At 62.0% G+C, this 21,347-nt stretch overlaps 1 protein-coding gene across 9 annotated transcripts in view; it reads left to right on the top strand.

The window, feature by feature from the left end:
- Positions 1 to 15,641, top strand: part of ANKRD11 (ankyrin repeat domain containing 11) — a 111,289-nt gene extending 95,648 nt beyond the window's left edge. For 3 of the 9 annotated variants that reach the window (XM_040443336.1, XM_040443334.1, XM_040443337.1), the window contains exons 6-13: positions 457 to 599; positions 2,721 to 2,868; positions 3,147 to 9,661; positions 11,050 to 11,148; positions 11,235 to 11,378; positions 13,082 to 13,195; positions 13,380 to 13,545; positions 14,736 to 15,641. In XM_040443336.1, coding sequence (XP_040299270.1) covers positions 457 to 599; positions 2,721 to 2,868; positions 3,147 to 9,661; positions 11,050 to 11,148; positions 11,235 to 11,378; positions 13,082 to 13,195; positions 13,380 to 13,545; positions 14,736 to 15,238 — 7,832 coding nt within the window. In that variant the 3' untranslated portion in view covers positions 15,239 to 15,641. The remainder of the gene's footprint in view (positions 1 to 456; positions 600 to 2,720; positions 2,869 to 3,146; positions 9,662 to 11,049; positions 11,149 to 11,234; positions 11,379 to 13,081; positions 13,196 to 13,379; positions 13,546 to 14,735) is intronic. The other 6 variants (XM_040443343.1, XM_040443340.1, XM_040443341.1 and 3 more) reach the window with 4 other exon arrangements.
- Positions 15,642 to 21,347: the final 5,706 nt, after the last annotated feature.

The raw sequence follows: 21,347 nt of genomic DNA, 5'->3' as shown, positions 1-21,347 counted from the left end.
CTGGAATTTGTGTCCACAGGGTGGCCCCGTTCGCACACTGACATTTGCGGGTGGCCTGTCGAGGCTCTAGTGGAGACGGCCGCCGGAGGAGGCCTCCCCGCGTGGCCTCGGCCACGTGCTGCCCAGGGGGCACGTTTCCAAACCTGCAGCTGTGGTCACAGACCCTGCCACCCTGCCCGCAGCCCCCTCGGCCGCCCTCCCTGTACCCTCCACGTGTGTTGCCAGATACGCTGGGTTGAGCCTGCCACCCCCGACGAGTCCCCTACCCCAGATTGTGCCCGCAGAGGGTGAACCTGGAGGGTTAGCGAGCTGCACGTTGCGGGGCAGACGGGGCGCCCCGGCAAAGGACACTCAGGGCTTCCCGGGACCGTAGCCCTTCCGCGCAGGGCGCTGCCTCGGGACAGGAGTGGCGTTCTTGAGGATTAAATAACATAGGTCCTAAGTGTCTGTTTCCAGGCTGGACAGCGCTGCACGAGGCGTGTAACCGGGGCTACTACGACGTCGCCAAGCAGCTGCTGGCCGCGGGGGCAGAGGTGAACACCAAGGGCCTAGACGACGACACCCCCCTGCACGACGCCGCGAACAACGGGCACTACAAGGTGGGTGCCTCCCCGCACCCACGTCCCCCGCCGGGCCTGCTGGCCGCCTTGGACGTCATCCTGTCGCTCCCTGTCCCGCCGTCCCTACCGTCCTGCACGTTTGCCCCCCCCCTCCCCCCCCCCCACCAGAGCCGTCCTCTCTGACCAGCCCACCTGCTCATCCTGGGTCAGCACCTGGGTGACCTCTTGCTCCATGTGACGAGGCCCTGCTCTGGTCATGCGGGCATGTCTAGGTTTTAGCACCTGGATGATCATACGGCGGTGGGGAGCGGGGGAGGGGGGGTATTCATGGGCTGCTGCCGGCACTGTCCTTGTCCTTGTGGCATTTACTGTTGATGAAGCACAGAGAGGTGTAGTCCGTACACGGGAGGACCCTCGTAACCAGTCTGGGAGCAGCGAGTATCCAAGCGCACGGCCTCCCCGAGAGGACTAGCCCCCTTGGGGAAACGGCTGCCTCTGGGTCTGATGCAGGAGACACGCAGAGGTGGCGAGGCTCTTGCTGTGGTCATTACCAGACCTTCGTGAAGAGGCCCAGGAAGGACAGTGGGGCCTGGCGAGGACAGCGCCTGTAGACCGGAACGCACCTCTGACGCTCTCCTGTAGCTGCTCTGCCCCGTCGCCTTGGGCAGGTGCCAGGGAACTAGCAGCACCCAGCGAGTGGCGAGCAGTCGAAGGATGATGAGTCACACAGTCAGGGGAGGGCTGTGAATGAGAAGATGCCCACGGTGACCGGACGAGTCCGGACACAGATTGTGTACTTGACGTCAGGGCTCTTGGTTAGCTCCTTGGGTTAGATAAAGGCATCGTGGTTATTTTGGTTTTTTAAGGGTCCTTTTAGAGAAATGCTAGAAAAGTTTATGAAATGCCTGGGACCTGCTAGAGTACCCAGGGTGGGGGAGGGATTGATGACACGAGTCTGGCGCTACGTTGGCAGCCGACAGAGTGGGGAGGGACAGGGTCGTCCTCTGAATCTCTGTACTTCTGTAATCGTCCTTGTAAAACTACCTTACGGAACAGACTGTGGAAATACGGGGAGGGGTGCAGGGTAGCGGCCCCCGGCGAGATCCCCGTCCAGATCCTGGGACTGTGAATATGTGACCTCACGTGGTAAGGGGACTTCACGGATGGGAGTAAGCAAAAGATCATGCAGTGGTGACCCTCGATCATCCCCACGGGCCCAGTGCCCTCTGGGGTCCGTGTAGCAGAAACCCTTCCCCAGGAGGGAGGAGACCGTGAGGGCGGCTCGCCCGCGTTGCCAGCCTTGGCAGAAGGGGCCGAGGGACATGGTGGCTTCCAGCAGTTGGGACAGCCCTCAGCAGGCAGACGGCAGGGACACAGGGCCAGTCCCACCACTTCAAGGGACCCCACGCACACGGAAAGGAAGGAGCCAACACCACACATCTGTAGGGTTAGCGAGACCCGTTGCAGACTTGGCGAGACGGAGGGGCTGGTGATTCGCTAGAGCAGCCGTGGGAAACCCGTGCCCGGGAAGCGGGGTCCTGGTCGGGGGAGGCCGCGGCGTCCTGAGCGGGAATGAGCGACGGGGTGTTCCTGGTTAAAGATTGTTTCAACACTGCAGTGTCCGAACTGGGGCCGAGACAGCACTGAACCTGCACTTGAGGGCAGTGAGTCGGCCGCCCCGGGTGTGCGAAGCACACTTGCCGGCTGTAGACAGTTGAGCAGAGCTGCCGCGGGGTCACCTGGACTGTGTCTGTCATTCACAGGACCCCCCCCCCCCTTACTGTGTCAAGGCACGGAAGAGGCAATCTTCTTTCCTAAAATAAACGAGAACACAAAATAAACCTACTTGGAAGAAGCTCGCTCTTTGTTTCCTCTGTTCTGTCAGTCCCCGCTCCCCACCAGACCTCCAGAGCCCTTCTTTCCACACCCCGTGGGCCCTGCCGTGGTCGGCCCACCACCGATGGGGAGGACTCTGCATGGGAGCGCAGACCTCCCCCGTGTGGCGGCGTGCTCGGCTGGGGTGGGGGGCCGTGCTGTGGCGGTGGGGGGCCGTTGTCTGGTCGAGCACAGGACTCTAGGAAGCGGCTGCAGTTGTACCGGCACGGGGGCGCGTCGCGTGCTTCTCAGAAAGCCCCTGACCCGCCGGTTGCTGTTTCGTAGGTGGTGAAGCTGTTGTTGCGGTATGGCGGGAACCCTCAGCAAAGCAACAGAAAAGGCGAGACGCCGCTGAAGGTGGCCAACTCCCCGACCATGGTGAATCTCCTGTTGGGCAAGGGGACCTACACGTCCAGCGAGGAGAGCTCGACCGGTCAGTGGCCGGGAGCCGCACCGCGTGTGCCTGCTGGGGTGGGGGAGCTTCTGGACGACCGGGACCCCACCCCCAGGGTTTCCTCGTCCTCCGGCCCTGTCCTCACACAAATCTCTCGCTCATTTCCTCCTGCCTGTGGCTGGCCTCCGCTATATCTAAATCAGGCGAAGAGCTGTCTCTCCTCCCCCTCCCCCCCCCCGTCTGCAGAGCGCCATCCCCGTGCATGTCCAGTAGGGTCGCTGTGACTCTGCCTCTGACCTCTTCCTCCCTGTTCCCAGCAGAGAGCTCAGAGGAGGAAGACGCCCCATCGTTCGCACCTTCTAGTTCAGTTGACGGCAATAACACAGACTCTGAATTTGAAAAAGGCCTGAAGCACAAGGCTAAGAATCCAGAGCCCCAGAAAACTGTGACCCCCGTCAAGGATGAGTACGAGTTTGACGAGGACGACGAGCAGGACAGAGTCCCTCCAGTGGACGACAAACACTTACTGAAGAAGGATTACAGAAAAGAAACGAAATCAAATAGTTTTATTTCTATACCCAAAATGGAAGTGAAAAGTTACACTAAAAATAACACGATTGCACCAAAGAAGGCGGCTCATCGCATCCTGTCAGACACGTCAGACGAGGAGGACGTTGGTGTCACTGTGGGGACAGGAGAGAAGCTGAGGCTCTCGGCACACACGATACTGCCCGGTAACAAAACGCGGGAACCTTCCAATTCCAAGCAGCAGAAAGAGAAAAATAAAGTGAAAAAGAAGCGAAAGAAGGAGACGAAAGGCAAGGAAGTGCGGTTTGGGAAAAGGAATGACAAGTTCTGCTCCTCCGAGTCGGAGAGCGAGTCCTCGGACAGCGGGGAGGACGACGGGGACTCGGTGGGGAGCTCTGGCTGCCTCAAGGAGTCCCCACTGGTGCTGAAGGACCCGTCCCTGTTCAGCTCTCTGTCCGCCTCCTCCACCTCGTCTCACGGGAGCTCTGCCGCCCAGAAGCATAACCCCGGCCACGCGGACCAGCACGCCAGGCACTGGCGGACAGACAATTGGAAAAGCATCTCTTCTCCCGCCTGGTCAGAGGTCAGCTCTTTATCAGACTCCACAAGGACGAGACTGACGAGCGAGTCTGACTGCTCCTCCGAGGGCTCCAGCGTGGAGTCGCTGAAGCCCGTGAGGAAGAAGCAGGAGCACAGGAAGCGGGGCGGCCTGCAGAGCACGCTGTCGGAGAAGAAGAACTCTTTCCACGCCAGCGTGGACGGCGCCATTCCCAAGCTGGACAAGGAAGGCAAGGTCGTCAAGAAACACAAAACAAAACACAAACACAAAAACAAGGAGAAAGGGCTGTGCTCCGTCGGTCAGGAACTCAAGTTGAAAAGTTTCACTTACGAGTATGAGGACTCCAAGCAGCGGCCGGAGAAGGCCATACTTCTGGACGGCGACGTTCCCAGTGAGGGCAAGCTGAAGGCCTTGAAGCACGAGCGGGACCACTTCCGGAAGGAAGAGCGGCTCGGCAAGGTGAGGTCGGAAGACAGGGAATGGCTCTTCAAAGAGGAGGTGGTCAAGGTCTCCAAAGACGAGAAGGCCCTGAAGAGAATCAAAGATGTGAGCAGGGCTTTCCGAGAAGAGAAGGACCGTGGGAGTAAAGCAGAAAAAGAGAAACTGGCGAAGGAAAAGTCTCCCAAAGAGGAACGACTGAGGCTCTACAAAGAGGAAAGAAAGAAAAAGTCCAAAGACAGGCCCGCCAAGCTAGAGAGGAAGAATGATTGTAAGGAGGACAGGATTCCGAAGGAGAAGGAGAAGGCTTTCAAAGAAGAAAAAGACAAACTGAAAAAAGAGAAAGTCTACAGGGAAGACTCTTCCGCTTTCGAGGAGTATTGTAACAAGGGTCAGTTTCTGGAGAACGAAGACACCAAATTCAGCCTTTCTGACGACCAGCAGGATCGGTGGTTCTCGGACTTGTCCGACTCGTCCTTTGATTTCAAAGGGGACGACAGTTGGGATTCTCCAGTGACGGACTACAGGGATGTTAAAAGCGACCCCGTGGCCAGACTGATCCTGGAGACCGTGAAGGAGGACAGCAAGGAAAAGAAGCGCGAGAGCAAGGGCCGTGAGAAGCGGGACTACGGGGACAGGCGCGGCGACAGGGACGCCTTCTTCCGGAAGAAGGACAGAGACTGTCTGGACAGGAGCTCCGAGAGGAGGAAGGAGCCGGCAGACAAGCACAAGGGCATCCCCGGCTGCCTTCCCGACCGGGACAAAAAGCGGAGGGAGTCCGCCGAGGGCGGGCGGGACAGGAAGGACGCCCTCGAGGCCGCCAAGGAGCGGAAGGATGGCAGGCCCAAGCCCGAGGAGGCCCACCGGGAGGAGCCGAAGGAGCTGGCTGGCGAGGCCGGCTTCAAGGACAGGCCCGACTGTGACTTTGGGAAGGGCCCCGAGCCCTGGGAGAGGCTCCATGCAGCCAGAGACAAGGAGAAGAAGGAAAGGGGGAAATTAGAGAAATACAAAGATAAGTCCGGTGACAGAGAGAAAAGCGAAAAGTCTGTCCTCGAGAAAGGTCAGAAGGACAAGGAGTTCGATAAATGCTCTAAAGAGAAGAAGGATCCCAAGGAGAAGCATAGGGACAAGGAGAGAAAGGCGTCTCTTGACCAGCTGAGAGAAAAGAGGGAGAAGAACTTCCCTGGACTTCTCTCCGAGGACCTCCCTGAGAAAAAAGATGACAAGAAGGGCAGAGAGAAGAGCTGGTACATCGCCGACATATTCACAGACGAAAGCGAGGACGAGAAGGACGCGTTCGCGGCCAGCGGGCTCCGACTCGGGGACGCCGGGGACGCGCCGCGGGCGGACGGCCCCCAGGACACCGACCGGCACCGGAAGCACTCTGCCGACCGGCAGCACTCAGAGAAGCAGAAAGACCGCGAGCTCCGAGAAAAGAAAAAGGAGAAGGGAGCCGCGGAAGGGGCGAAAGACAAGAAAGAAAAGGTCCTGGAGAAGCACAAGGACAAGAAGGACAAAGAGGGTGCGGACAAGTACAAGGACAGGAAGGACCGCACCCCGGCCGACCCCACCCAGGAAAAGAAGAACAAGCAGAAGCCTCCCGAGAAGCTGGAGCGGAAGCCGTCCGCAGAGGACAAGGCCAGGAGCAGGCACCGCGAGAGGCCGGACCGGGAGCACTGCCGGGACAGGAAGGTGTCGAGGAGCGCCGAGGCGGAGAAGAGCCTGCTGGAGAGGCTGGAGGAGGAGGCCCTGCACGCGTACCGGGAGGACTCCAACGACAAGGCCAGCGAGGTGTCCTCGGACAGCTTCACCGACCGCGGGCAGGAGCCCGGCCTGAGCGCCCTCCTAGAGGTGTCCTTCACGGAGCCCCCGGAGGAGAAGGTCAAGGAGAGAGAAAGGCACAGACACTCTTCGTCCTCGTCCAAGAAAAGCCACGATCGGGAGAGAGTCCGGAAAGACAAGTGTGACAAGAGAGACAAGAGCGACGATTACAAGGACACGGGCAGCAGGAGGGACCCCGGCCAGTACGACAAGGACTTCTCGGACGCCGACGCTTACGGGATCCCTTACGGCGCCAAAGCGGACGTAGAGGACGAGCTAGATAAAACCATTGAGTTGTTCGCCGCTGAAAAGAAAGATAAAAATGATTCCGAGAGAGAGCCTTCCAAGAAAGCGGACAAGGAGCTGAAGCCTTATGGCTGTGGTGCCGCCGGTGCCCTCAAGGACAAGAGGCGGCGGGAGAGGCACCGCGAGAGGTGGCGGGACGAGCGGGAGAAGCACAGGGACAGGCACAGCGACGGGCCCCCGCGGCACCACAAGGACGAGCAGAAGCCCGCGGCCAGAGACAAGGACAACCCTCCAAACGCACTCAGAGACAAGTCCCGGGACGAGAGCCTGAAGCTCAGCGAGACCAAAGCGAAGGAGAAGTTCAAGGAAAACCCGGAGAAGGAAAAGGGTGACTCGGTGAAGGTCGGCAACGGCAACGATAAGCCGCCGGCAGCCAGAGACCAGGGCAAGAGAGATGCCCGGCCCAGAGAGAAGCTTCTGGGCGACGGCGACCTGATGATGACCAGCTTCGAGCGCATGCTGTCCCAGAAGGACCTGGAGGTCGAGGAGCGGCACAAGCGGCACAAGGAGAGGATGAAGCAGATGGAGAAGATGAGGCACCGGTCCGGAGACCCGAAGCTCAAGGACAGGGCGAAGCCCGCTGAGGACGCGCGCAAGAAGGGCCTGGACGTGCCCGCACGGAGGCCGCTGGTGCCGGACCCCGCCCCGAAGGACAAGAGGCCCAAGGAGCCCGCTCCGGCCCCGCCGGCCGCCGACGGCAAGCCCCCCCTGGGGCCGGCCGGGGACGCCAGGGACTGGCCGGCCGGGCCGCACGCGAAAGAGGCGCTGCCCGCCTCCCCGAGGCCGGACCAGGGCCGGCCCACCGGGGTCCCCACGCCCGCGTCCGTGGTGTCGTGCCCCAGCTACGAGGAGGCCATGCACACGCCCAGGACCCCGTCCTGCAGCGCGGACGACTACTCCGACCTCATTTTCGACTGCGCTGACCCCCAGCCCGTCTCCAGCACGTCCGCCAGCGCCTGCTCCCCCTCTTTTTTCGACAGGTTCTCTGTGGCAGCGAGTGGGATTTCGGAAACCGCGAGCCAGACGCCCACGAGGCCGCTGTGCACGAGCCTGTACCGTTCGGTGTCTGTCGATATCCGGAGGACCCCCGAGGAAGAATTCAGCGCTGGGGACAAGCTGTTCAGACAGCAGAGCGTCCCCACCGCGTCCACTTATGGCTCGCCAGGGCAGCGCCTGGAGGACAAGGCCCCTGTGCCCCCAGGTCCTGCCGAGAAGTTCGCCTGCTTGTCCCCGGGGTACTACTCCCCGGACTATGGCATCCCCTCCCCCAAAGCGGACGCTCTGCACTGCCCGCCTGCGGCTGTGGTCAATGTCACCCCCTCCCCAGAGGGTGCTTTCTCTGGTTTACAAGCGAAGTCCCCCCCTTCGCACAGAGAGGAGCTGTTGGCCCCGTCCATGGAGGGGGCCCTTCCGCCTGACTTGGGCATCCCCCTGGATGCCACGGAGGACCAGCAGGCCACTGCCGCCATCATCCCCCCGGAGCCCAGCTACCTGGAGCCGCTGGACGAGGGCCCCTTCAGCACGGTCATCACAGAGGACCCCGTCGAGTGGGCGCACCCAGCTGCCTCGGAGCAGGCCCTGTCCTGCAGCCTGATGGGGGGCGCCCCCGAGAACCCCGTCAGCTGGCCTGTGGGGCCGGACCTCCTGCTTAAGTCCCCACAGCGCCTCCCAGAGTCCCCGCAGCATTTCTGCCCCACGGAGGCCCTCCACCCTGCTGCCCCGGGGCCCTTCGGCGCCCCAGAGCCCCCTTACCCAGGCTCCCCTGACTCATACCCTCTGTCGGCCACCGAGCCTGGACTCGAGGGCGCCAAAGGCGACGTGGTGGACACAGTCCCGGCCGCTGTGCCCGCCCCAGAAGAACCAGCCCCCTTTGCCCCTCCTTCCAGGCTGGAGCCCTTTTTCACCAACTGCAAACCGCTCCCTGACGCGCCCCCCGACGCGGCCCCGGAGCCTGCGTGTTTGGCCACCGTGACTCAGGTGGAGGCTCTGGCGCCCATGGAGAATAACTTCCTGGAAAACGGGCACGACCTGTCGGCCCTCGGCCAGGTGGAAGCGGTGCCCTGGCCTGATGGCTTCCCCAACTCCGAGGACGACTTAGACCTGGGGCCCTTCTCTCTGCCAGAGCTTCCTCTTCAAGCTAAAGACGTTTCTGATGTCGAAACGGAACCAGTAGAAGAGACTCCCCTTGGCCCTCCGGAAAACACCCCCGCGGGGCCCCCCGTAGTCCCGAATGGCGGGGATGTCCCTGCGGCGGCTGCCGAGGAACAGCCCGCACTGCCTCCCGACCAGGCGGCTCCCCGGCTCCCCGCCGAGCCCGAGCCGGAGCCCCCCGAGGAGCCCAAGCCGGATGTGATGTTGGAGACCACGGTAGAGGCAGGGGTCACGTCAGAGGGGAGGGTCCCCCCCGAGGACTCGGACTCCAGCCTGGGGCCCGCACCGCCAGCCCCGGAGCGGCATCCAGCGGGGAGCGGAGACGAGGAGGCCGAGGGCCGGGACCCCCCGGCCGCGTCCCACGGCACCCCCGACGCCGCTGTCGTTGCCGCCGCCGCCGCCGCCGCGGATGGCTCGGCACAGGCACACGTGGAGGACGGGGCCGGCCCGCTCGACGGGGCCGGCCCCGAGGGACCCGTGGGCGGCATCCAGCCCGAAGCTTCAGAACCAGAACCCAAACCCGCGGTCGAAGCCCCGAAGGCGCCCAAGGTGGAGGAGATCCCCCAGCGCATGACGAGGAACCGGGCTCAGATGCTGGCCAACCAGAGCAAGCAGAGCTCGCCGCCCGCCGACAAGGAGCCCGCGCCCGCCCCGCCCCCCCGCGCCAAGGGCCGCTGCTGCGAGGAGGACGACCCCCAGGCCCAGCACCCGCGCAAGCGCCGCTTCCAGCGCTCCGGCCAGCAGCTGCAGCAGCAGATGAACACGTCCACGCAGCAGACGCGGGAGGTGATCCAGCAGACGCTGGCCGCCATCGTGGACGCCATCAAGCTGGATGACATCGAGCCATACCACAGCGACAGGTCCAACCCCTACTTCGAGTACTTGCAGATCAGGAAGAAGATCGAGGAGAAGCGCAAGATTCTCTGCTACATCACGCCGCAGGCGCCCCAGTGCTACGCCGAGTACGTCACCTACACGGGCTCCTACCTCCTGGACGGCAAGCCGCTCAGCAAGCTGCACATCCCCGTGGTGAGTACCGGAGGCGGGCGGGAGACCCGCTGGCGGGGCTCTGTCCGCCGTCCCGCGTCCCGCGTCCCGCGTGCGCTCCTCATCCGGGGCCTGACTGGCCAACCGCACGTGTGCCCAGCGCTCGGTCCGCTGGGTCGACGGTCACCCAGCTGGTCTGTCTGCTGTAGCTACGCCCTGCAGACCTCCAGCTGGGGCTGCCCTGGGGCCGCTCGGTGCCTGCCCCCGCCAGTGAGGGTCTCCGCTCGGCCCTTTTAACAGCCCCGGTAACACTCCTGTGTTCCCAGTGGCCCCAGGTTGCCAACCGGAGGCCAGGCCTCACTGTCGTCACCGTGCAGCCCTGAGCAGCAAGCACCCTGGCGACTTCCCCCCCCCCCCCCCCCCCCCCCCACTGTGGGCATTGGGAGCCCAGGGACCCCGTGTCTGTGCAGACCCCGCCATCTACACACACCACCTTCCAGCTAGCTGTCTGCATCCCCAATTCTCCCATTGTACCCCCTTCCTCGGGGCGGGCTCCTGCCACCACCCCTGCCCAGGAACAGCCCTCCTGCGGCACAGCCACCGCCCTGGGCTCCTCAGCACCTGTTCAGCCCAGGCGCACGTGACTTCCTTCATCTCGGACCCTCCCACCCGCTTGGAGGGGAGCCAGGACTTCCGTTGCGTTACCATCGGGCCCAGAACAGGCCTGCAGCCCACAGGGCCCACCTCAGAGCAGCCCCCTCCCCCCCGAGAGTCACACTGGATCGTGTGTTCTGGAAGGTGGCATCTGAGCTGGCTCTTTCTTCACCGGGTGTCTTCTGAACAGCGATAGGTGGCTCTGAGCGTCAGGTTCAAAGGGCGAGGCCTCGGGGGCACGGCTGCCCGGGCCACCACCCTCCCTGGACAGCCCAGTCTTCCGGCACTTTGATGGGGCAAGGGGGTGGGGGACAGACAGCTTTGAGCCCAGCAGGACGTCTGGCCTGGAAGCATCCAGGTGCTGGGTCTCTTCTGGGTCACTAGTTCAGAAAAATCTGGCCTGAGATTTCTGTTCAGTGACGTGTTTGGTTGCCCTTTTGTTTAAATTTTGGTTTTCAAAACGGAGCACCATGACCTTCGTGGAAAGTTCGGAAAATAGAGAAAACAGCAGGGGTCGCTGTGGTTTGTGTAACTTCTTATTTTCCACTGGGACTCCCCGCCTTTCCTTCTAGAAAAAAAAGCTGTTTCCCTTCCCGTGGTCCCCACGCCCTAAAGCACCCAGGCCATTAGGGGCGGGCGGGCAGAGGTCAGGCATTCCTGGACTTCTCGCCAGGCCAGAGGCCGCGTCTCAGGGCTGAGTCCTTCAAGTGGGTTGGTGTTCCCGGTGCAAGTTCACAGCCTCACCAACCACCCCACCCCCACCCCCGTGATTGCAGATCGCGCCCCCTCCCTCCCTGGCGGAGCCCCTGAAGGAGCTGTTCAAGCAGCAGGAGGCCGTGAGGGGGAAGCTGCGGCTGCAGCACAGCATCGAGCGGGTAAGAGGGGGCGGCGGGCACGAGGGGGCGGCGGGCACGGGGCGTCTGTGCGGGTGAGCCCTGCTCATCTGGCTGCTCTCCTCCAGGAAAAGCTCATAGTCTCCTGCGAGCAGGAGATCCTGCGGGTTCACTGCCGGGCAGCGAGAACCATCGCGAACCAGGCGGTGCCGTTCAGCGCCTGCACCATGCTGCTGGACTCCGAGGTCTACAACATGCCTCTGGAGAGTCAGGTGGGTGACCGTCCGGGCCCGGCCCTCGCTCTGCCGTCTGCAGCGTCCCAAGAGGAGCTGGGCCTCCTGGGATTCGGCTGCACTGTGGGCAGCGAGCGGGAAAGGGCCGCATCCCGCAGGTAGCCCAGCCTGCTTCAGTTCCCCAGTCCGCGCCAGGGCCGGGGAGGGTGGCGGCGACCACACGGCGGGACACGCAGCAAGCAGCAAGCACCCTGGCCGTGTCGAGAGATGCCCCGCTCCAGGGTCCTCGTGGACGCAGTCTCTCCGCTCACTGAGAGTTCTACTTGTTTTAGAGGAAAATTTAAATAAGAGACGAGTAGTATCCAGGCGACTTGCTCTGTGGAGGCCCCACCGGGAAGCTGTCCTGCGGCAGATGGGGGCAGAGCAGGGCCCACGGCGAGGGGAGGATCCTGCGGGCCCTGGGGTCCTGCTGGAACAGACTTCCTCCTGCCTGGCCTCACCTGCTGGCCGCTCCCAGCGTTGACCCAGGAAGGGGTCCCTCCTTCGCCCCCGCTGTCCCACCCCCCCATGCACCCAGGCCTGGGGTCACACCGACACGGGTTTACTCCCCGATTTGTTCTCTTCCCCAGCCGCCTCCGAGACTTTTTAAAAACAACCCTGAACGTGTCATTTTGGGCCTGTCCAAAAACACTGCTGTCTCCTCGGGCCTCTCCTGTCCCCTGGCCAGCGTGCGCGCCTGCTGCACCCCAGGCTCACGTAGCGCTGCACGGACCCCTGGGGCTCTGGGCAGCGTTCTCAGGCTGGCCGTGTGCAGACAGCAGTGGTTCCGTGGTTTTTAAGACTCTTTATTTGCACATCAAGGGCTTTGCGTTCACTTACATGCAGTCTTTAAGAATTGATCATAAATTTAAAAAATAAAAAAACCTTTAAAAAAAAAAAAAAAAAAAAAGAATTGATCTTAAAAAACTTTCCCCACTAGGGGTGCCTGGGGTCAAGAGTTTGAGCCCCTGCATTGGGCGTGGAGCCTACATAAAACTAAAAAAAAATTTTTTAACGTTCCCAACTGAACATAGTACATATAAAAACAAGATTGGTCTAGAGCACAAAGAGAGTCTAGAGCACAAAGAGAGTCTACAACCCAAAGGGCTGGGGCCTCAGTGATCACCGCGGGGGCTCTGTGCCTCTGAAAGAACCAAGGGGCTGGAAGACTTTCTGGGCTGCTTCTGAGCCTGAGGACAGTGAAGGCCTCTGCCCTGCCGAGCGTCTGCGGTGGGGCCTGCGCTTGCTTCCCGAGGCCGCACCACAGACACTGTGACGTGTGACGGCCTCCCGGGACACCCAGGCCGCGGGGGCCGGGGAGACCACCACCCTCCGTCCTGAGGCTTTACCTGTTCGTGAGCCCGTCTGTGGGCGCGGGGCTACCATGCTTGAGGACAGGGACGTGAGGTTGGCCCCCCGGCCAAGGCACCTCAGGTCTCTTCAAAGAGAATTACAGACCCAAGAGACCAAAGCATAGCCCTGCCAGCCTCACCGTGCGCGTCCCCGTGACTCCCAGGGAACGCGGTAGGGGCCGGGGACTGAGGGCACCCATTTGTTTGTGCCCAGCACACATCCCCGCACCCCCCCACACACACACACACACACTCAGCGGCCTCCTGGGGACACGCCAGCCAAGCTCCTCACGGAGGGGCGGCAGGGGGGTGACACGGACCGTGGGCTCCTCTTGACTCTTCCCCATCCAGCGTCCGCGCCTCTCCCCTCAGGGCGACGAGAACAAGTCCGTGCGCGACCGGTTCAATGCGCGCCAGTTCATCTCGTGGCTCCAGGACGTGGACGACAAGTACGACCGCATGAAGGTGAGGACCCTGTGCCCTCCCCCCGCCCGGGCGGCAGCGGGGGCGGGGGAGGGGGCAGCTGCTGCCGGATCCCCCGTTTGCAAGTGACAGTGTCAGACCCCGTGAGCCCGGCTGATGCCTTCAGGGAGCTGAGGTCTCCCCGCCCCCCATGTTGCCTCCTTAGAGTGTCTTCCCTCCTGTCCAGGTGTGCGGGGAGCAGCTCCTGTCACCAGCTGGCGGTCAGACCTCTGTGGGACCCCACCTTGAGCCCTCCTCAAAGGTCACAGCACACACCCATCACCACTGCTCTGGACGTGCTGACCAGTGCAGCAGCCAGAGAGCATGGGTGGGAGCTAGAGAAAGATTAGCAAGTAAGAAGCAAATCCCCACGTGCAGGCGCTAGGGCCGCCCACAGGGCCGTCCACAGGGTCGCCCACGAGAGCCAAGAGACTCGGCGGCACAGTGGGCACCACCCCGGGGCAGCTCCAGGAGGCAGGGCCTGGGGAGGGGGGGGGCACACCCGCCGGCCTCCCTAGGGCTCTAGGGGGCTGGGGGAAGGGGTCCGGAGCTCTCCATCCTCCCCGCCCCGGGGAGCCTGCTCTTGGAAAGGAGGACCGTGTTTCCCGGAGGCCGGCCTTACCTGCGTCCCCTCCCTCACTGACCCGTGACCGCGGTGCCACAGCAGCGCACGCACCTGGGAAGGTGCTGGCGTGGGGTAGCGAGAGCCCAGAGCAGAGAGGAGCCCGCTTGGCGTCCACGGTCTCGGGCAGGTCCCGGGGAAGCTCCAGGATGCTGCCGCACCAAGTCCCGCCAGCCGGGCCCGCAGGCTGCACGGGGGAGGCTTTCCTAGAGCAGACGGGAGTGGTGACGACATTAAGATCGGTGTTGGGCGATAGAAACGCCACACGAGCCCCACGCCCCGGAGGTCCAGAGAACTCATGAAACCAGTGAGAGGCGAGGTGGCTAGAACGATGTCGAGTCCGCACGGGCTCGGAGACGCGGCCCCGGCGCAGCGTGGGGTGGTGTCTTTCCCGAAGACCAAAGACGGAGCCCTTAGAGCCCCTGTCCCCCCTCCCCGCTCCCCTCCACACACTCCCAGCTACTTTAAGGCGAAGTAGAGACGGCGAGTCCCCGCCGTACATGCGCTTGCGCACATCTGAGCGAGCGAGACGCGCTGTGACGTCAGACTGCTCACGTCCGCTTCTCTGTCCGTGTGTGCTGCGTCCGTCCCAACCCGCCTCGGCGATCCCGTCCGAGTCCCCGTGTCCGCTCTCACCTTTGCCCCCCCAGCGCCCCGGATACGGAGCCGCTACGGCACTGCCCGCGAGGACCTGCTGCCGGGGTTCAGTGCCCACAAATCCCAAACGCTCCCGGCCTAGGTGGCGCGTCACCAGCCGTGAACGAGCGCAGAGTGACACTGTCGGGATTCCGCTGCAACGCCCGGGGGTGGGGGGCGGGGGGGCGGGGCGCTGGGCCTCACGACTCCCGGGGCAGGGCGTGGGGCGAAGGCGCGGGACCGAGGTCTCGCCTCGGCGCCCCTCACCTGTCGCGTTTCCCGCAGACGTGTCTCCTGATGCGGCAGCAGCACGAGGCCGCGGCCCTGAACGCCGTGCAGCGGATGGAGTGGCAGCTGAAGGCCCAGGAGCTGGACCCCGCCGGGCACAAGGCGCTGTGTGTGCACGAGGTGCCCTCCTTCTACGTGCCCATGGTCGACGTCAACGACGACTTCGTGCTTCTGCCGGCCTGACGCCCCGCGGGACGGCCACACGGGACACAGGCGAGGGCCGCACGCGTCTGCCCGGCGCCGCTGCCGAGTCCAGGCAGTGCAGGGAGACCTTGTCCCTCGGGCGGGGACGTCCAGGGAGAGACCCCGCACTCGGCCCCTCCCCCCGGGAGCTGCCGCGGGAGCACGAGGAGACGGCGGCCTCGGGGTCTGCTTTCCGGGCGGCTGCACGGGCATTTCAGGAGCTGCAGAACGGACGTATTTTTTACAATTTCCTGTTCCATTCTGATCGACTAAAAGAAAGAAAGAAAATTAAGGCGGCCACCCCTCACGGACAGTGACCTCCGGGTCGGAGGGCGGGGACGGGCTTCGGGCGGGCTGGGATACTGTGGCCGCGCGCAGGGCCGCCCGCCCGCCCGCTGCGGAGGGACACAGAGCCGGGACTCTCGGGTTGTGTTTTTAATGGAGTCAAATCCACGTGGTTTGTATATTTTTTCCTTTAATCTTGGGCATTTTGTTTCTCTTTCTGAGAACATAACTTGAAACACTACAGAGCCAATAATCATATAAAAAGTGTACCCGTAAACGCTGTACAGTTTTATACACATTCACAATGTACTTTTGCTGCCTTCTAGATAATTTATTTTGCAACACATTACTGCACAGTTGTAAATAACTTATGTACTGTAACATCACTTCAGTTATGTGTAAAGAAATAAATAAATTAATTAAATGCTCTTTGTACACGACAGGCCCTCTCCAGGAGGGGCCGACATGCGGGACCGACGGGGGCTGCCCCACTGGAACACCACATTGTCTTCAACTACGTTGTTCCCCAGTTACTACCATTTTTTTTTTTTTTTTTTTTGAAACCAATTTTTCCCTTTTCCGGTCTTTACTGGGTCCTAAGCCCCACCCCCACCAAGCTGCACAGCTCACAGCGGGGACAGGGATCCCTGAGCCATTCATGTCCTGTCCCCCGGGCAGCCAGACCTGGGCTTGGGGACAAAGAGGGCCCGCCGCGCCCCCCCCCCCCCCAGGAAGGAAACAAGAGTCACTCGCTCCTGGGGCAGCAGGTCCCGTGCTGTGTGGCCTTGCAAAGACCATCGTCCGGCTCTGTGCCCAGAGCAGGAGCCGCCCCCCGCCCCCCCCCCCCCCCCCCCCCCGGGGGGACCTGGCAGGGTCCCCAGCGACGCTGCAGCTGTGCAAGGGTCCCGACCACTGGGACCCCCGTGCTGCCACAACCAGCTCCGAGGACAGGAGTGGGAGGTGTGCGCCCCGCCCCACGCCCCTCTGGGAGGAGATGCTCGGGGATGAGACCCGGCTGGCCTAGGGCCGCCTTCTGCACAAGGACTCCCAAAGTGGCTCCTTCCTGAGGCCGTCCTCACTGCACCGGACGCCCGGCCCCCAGCACGCAGGGTGCTGTGGACACGTGGGTGTGGAGGTGCGAGGTGGACCTCCTGCACACGCCCTGGGGCACATCACGTGGCCTCCCCTCCGCCTCCCGTACCCGAGCCACGGAGGAACCCCCCGGCGGGAGCAGGCGCCCAGCTCCGCAGGCCTGCGGGCCCGGGCGGGGGGTGGGGCCAGGCCCTCGCCGAGTCCACGCGTGGGACGGAGAGGGGGGGGGGGGTCGCCCTCTCCCCCCCCGGGGCCCCCGGGCCCCCCCCCCCCCCCTCGTGTGCTGGCCCGGGGAGCGGGGAGGGCAGAGCCGTACCGCCTCCCGGACACGAATCAGTTTTCTGGTCTCAGAGCCGGGGCCGCGGCCGCGCGTCCCCGCAGCCCGGCGCTCCCGCGCAGAGTCTCGGGGTCGGCAGCTTCGGGCCCCGACGTGCCGGCCGTGCGCGTGCGTGGGGGGCGAGGGAGCGTGCACGGGCCACGCGCAGGGGGTTTGGACGGCTCGGCCCCCGGCCTCGGAGCCGTGCGGCGCGGGTCGCGGCGGCCCTGCGGGCTCCGGCGGGTCCGCGCGATGCTGGCCCGGTGTCTCCTGGGCGCCGCCCCGTCCCCATCCTGCCGCAGAGGCACCCGACCCCCGTGCTCCTGTCCGGGCTGCGAGCGCAGGGGTGAGCACAGGGAGACCCTCAGTCCCCAGAGAACGTTGGTAAGTAAGTTCTAAGAACAGAGGCTGGCTGTGGTTTGCTCCCAGCGTCCACCTGTGTCTGGGCAGGAGTCGTCCGTGCGGGTGTTTGCAGAACCCCCACGAGTCCAGAACTGCACCTGGGGCCCCCGCCGACTGTTCCTGAGGACTGTGGCTGCAGGTGTGGGTATCGGGGGCCCCTCAGGAGGGTCCGGCTCTGGCGGGAAGAAGGCAGCGCTTGGCCCGGGCTCGGACACGGATGGGTGACTTCCCTACCAGTCACAGCGTCCACCACCCTGGAGCTCTGAGCCTCCGTAGACGCTGGTCGCTCCTCTGCCCCTCAGAGCCTCTCAGAACCTGACTCAGGTGGCAGCACTGGATGGGAGCCCACTGCCCACCCCCCCCCCCCCCCCCCCCCAGTGCTGCGGGCCAGCGGGGCCGCACGCCTGCTCGGGGCACACGGCCCTTCTGTCCCGGGAGCGAGGGCCAGGGTTGTCCCTGGCTGAGAGGGGCTGCGGGAGGACACCGCGTTTCTCTGACCCGCACAAGATGGCGACAGCAGAGCCTGCGACCCGGAAGCAGGTGAGGGGTTTTCATGAAAAGCCATGAGCAGCCTCCCTCTTCCCCCCGGAAGGCAGCGGAGAGGACATTCCAGAAGCACAGGAACCCGGAGGGGGGCTGCCCACCTGACCGGGTGACACTGCAGTGTCCAGGCCCATCCCGAGATGGCCGGAGGACAGGATCTCCACGGGCTCCGTGCTCGAATTCTGCCTGGACGCCTGAGGCTGAGCTTGACAGGAAGAGGGGGCTCCCGGCCACGCGGGCACGGGGCCCCCAGCAGCCTGCTCCATTTCCTTCCGGGGCAGAGGGAAGAGGGACGAACACCGCCCCGAATGCTTGCTTTCCTTACGTCGGGGACTTCGTGACACAGGCACCGGCCTCAGCCGGGCCCGGCTACTCCCTCTTCCAGACCCGACAACCCACTTCTGGTCACACAACCAAGAGAAACCCATGCATATGGGCAGAAACAGCATCACTGAAGACCAAACGTACCGGGAGAAGTGGGTTGTCGGGGGAGGATCGGCGGGTCGCCGGGGGCTCAGTCAGGTGAGCGTCCAGCTTCGGCTCTGGTCACGATCTCACGGTTTGTGAGTTCGAGCCCCACGTCGGGCTCTGTGCTGCCAGCTCCGAGCCTGGAGCTGCTTCGGATTCTGTGTCTCCCCCTCTCTCTGCTCCTCCCCTGCTCAAACTCTGTCTCCCAAAAATAAAGAAAGATTAAAAAAAAAAAAAAAAAAAAAGAATAGATTGCCCACACATAAAGCAGTGCTTCTCGACCTCGGTACTGCTGACCCGTGGCCCTAGGAGTCTCGTGACTGGTTTCCTCCACGTTGTACGGCGCTCAGCAGCACGCGCGGCCTCCACCTACCAACGCCGGCAGCGCCCCTCAGAGTGGTGACCACCACCGTGTCTGCACGCCGCCCAACGTTCAGGGGACGGGGCGAGACCACCCCCGAGAGCCGCTTACGGACAGCAGCGAAGGCGAACGAAATCCAGCCGCGGTGCACCTGGAACTGCATGGCTCTGCTCGTCTCAAGTTCACCAGAACAGGAAGGCAGAGCTGCCGTGCGAGCGGCCAGCATGGGCCACCGCGCACCACCCCCGGGACGCGACGGTTGCGGGGGGCTGCCGCGAGACACCGATTCCTGACCCCGGCACTGACTAAACGGGGAGGCTCTGTGACCACTCACCACAGTGAATGTGTTCTGTGCGTCTTTTGTTCTGTTTCACAATTAGGCAACTTCTTAAAGAAAGACATGTCTGCATTTTCCCCAGGAAGCCAGGATGATATTCCAGAACATACTTTAGAAAACGGGGTGCCAGATACCAAGTTAAGATGGCGATCTGAGCCTTTACCTTCCAGTCAAAATCCCCCCAAAATGAGAAAGGGCAGATGACAAATTCAAAGGAGTCCCAGTCTCTCACAGATCGGAATCTCAGACAGATGAAAAAGATAAAAGAGGGCGAATTCACTCATCCGATGGAAAACAAAGCAGGGCTTCTAGAACAGCAAAGACAGACCTTCAAAAACGCCTGTAACAGCAATAAGAACATTGGAGCGGGGCCGGGGGAGGCTCCAGATCAACAACCAACACGGTCAGAACCCTGGAGATTATCCAGGGCTTGTTACAATCCAAGGAGTGATTATTCCGGAAAAACAGCTAAATCTCTGCAGCAAGCCGTGTGTCATTTCCATTCCTTTGTTTCCATTCTCGGTCCAGCTCCACGGTAGTCTTGAAAACCGGCAACCCGGCAGGATCAGAGGGCTCGGACTGAGTGTGGGTCTCCTCAGGTGTCCTCCCATCTCCAGGACACTGTCACCACCGGCCTTGTCCGGCAGCTCCCCGGAAAAGCCCCATTCCTGGAGCTCACTGTGTGACCAGACTCAAAATACACCCAGTGGGAAAAAGCCCTTTCCCCACAGGTTGTGTCAAAAGCAATCAACGACAGCTGCCTGAGATGATGACACCGGGGACGGCAAACAAGCCCGGCCACAAACTCGAAAAGCAAGGTCTGGGGAATGAGATGTCCACGGTACGCCGACCGACGCTGGGCCACGTTCCTAAGGGTCTAGAAGGCCACGTGCACGTGCGGGTCTGGGCACAGGCTCAGGAAAGAACTTAGAACGTCCAATTTTCTCACTTTTGGCTAAACTTGAAGCCTGTGGAGGCAGGAAGCGGAGGCCGACGGGAAGTGAGCCCCAACCCGACAGAAGAACCTTTGGGGAAGCGTGGGGGAGACTTGCTGGATCAAGGCTTTTAAGGAACTTTCTGTCCCATCACTAGCTTAGCAGCAAGCTCACAGCACAAAGACAGCACTGCCCTCATGCGACACAGAACTTAGACTCCACAGCACCAGTTGAGGAAAGTCACTGAGCAGGAAGCAGAAGCTGCAGCCAACAAACAAAGTAAAATAAATCTGGGGAACTGATTTCCAGAGTCACCATGTTATATTATTTAAAATATCTACTTTCAGGGGCGCCTGGGGGGCTCAGTCGGTTGAGCGTCCGACTTCGGCTCAGGTCATGATCTCATAGTCTGTGAGTTCGAGCCCCACGTCGGGCTCTGTGCTGACAGCTCGGAGCCTGGAACCTGCTTCGGATTGTGTGTGTGTGTGTGTGTGTGTGTGCGCGCGCGCCCGCGCGCGCGCCCCTCCCCCCCTCTCACGCTGTCTCTCTCTCTCTCTTTAAAACTAAATGTTAAAAAAAATTTTTTTAAGGCAAGAAACTGGGAATTCTGCAGTTGAAAGTGCAGGAATGGAATCTGAGTGAACAGAAAAGGACCTGAAGATAAGTCAGTTGCGATTATCAAATTGAGGAACGGGGGGAAAAAAAAGAATGAAGGAAAACGGACAGCGTTTCGGAGACCTGTTGGATGTGATCAAGTGTTCCAACGTCTGCGTCCGGGGGGTCACAGAAGGAAAGAGAGACAGGGGGAGAAAGACGGGTAATTGTCCGCGTCGACCGGATAGGCCACGATGCCAGAATGCAGTCAAATGTTATCGACTGCAAACGCTTCTGCGAGAGAGAAGGTGGGTGTACACGGCTAGAATCTGAGTGAAGCAAATGGCCGTCCGTAAAGCGGATGGGGCTCGAGCAATCAGCCAGAGGCCTTGGCGGCAAGTGTCCCCCAGGGAGGAGGGAGCTCTCCGGCAGACTGCTTTCGGACCAGAACGCGGCACCCGCTCTTCCCCGGCGTCCAGCCTGCGGCCTCACCTGAGGTCCCGGGCTCGGCAGGCTCCGCAGCCACGCACGCCACTCCTCCGAGTCCGTCCCTCCACCCGGCCGCCTGCCGTTGCGCCCGTTTTCCTGCAGAACCCCGATGCCCTTGGCAAAGACTCAAGATCCGGCTTTTAGAAATCACGTTCAAATAACGAAGAGAAGTCGTGTCTAAAGAATTAATATGACAGGAGTCAGAGAACGCCACTCACAAAACAGAGAATACAGATGAAGAATTTTTTTGAGATGAAAATTGTTGAAAAGCGCCACAACTGAATTTGAGTCGGGGGAAGGATCCACAAACTTGAAGACAGGTGAAGTAAGTTGGTCTTGTTTATATATTTATATGTCTATCTGCATCCAAAGTGGGGCTCGAACTCGCGACCCCAAGATCAGGGGTTACATGCCCTACCACCTGAGCCAGCCAGGTGCCCCCGGCTGGCTTAGCTGGCGTAACTGCAAGAAAAAAGAGTGAGAAAACAAAAACTGAACAGAGTCTCAGAGACCTGCTGGGTGCTCTCGGGTGCGTCCGTGTGCACTGGGAGCTCCTAGAAGAGCAGAAACGGGCAGAAGGCATATCCGAAGACACGATGGCCCA

This window comes from Herpailurus yagouaroundi, unplaced genomic scaffold (genome assembly GCF_014898765.1).
Source record: "Herpailurus yagouaroundi ecotype Mexico unplaced genomic scaffold, PumYag 190, whole genome shotgun sequence".
Lineage (NCBI taxonomy): Eukaryota > Metazoa > Chordata > Mammalia > Carnivora > Felidae > Herpailurus > Herpailurus yagouaroundi.
This window is presented reverse-complemented; position numbering and strand designations above follow the sequence as displayed.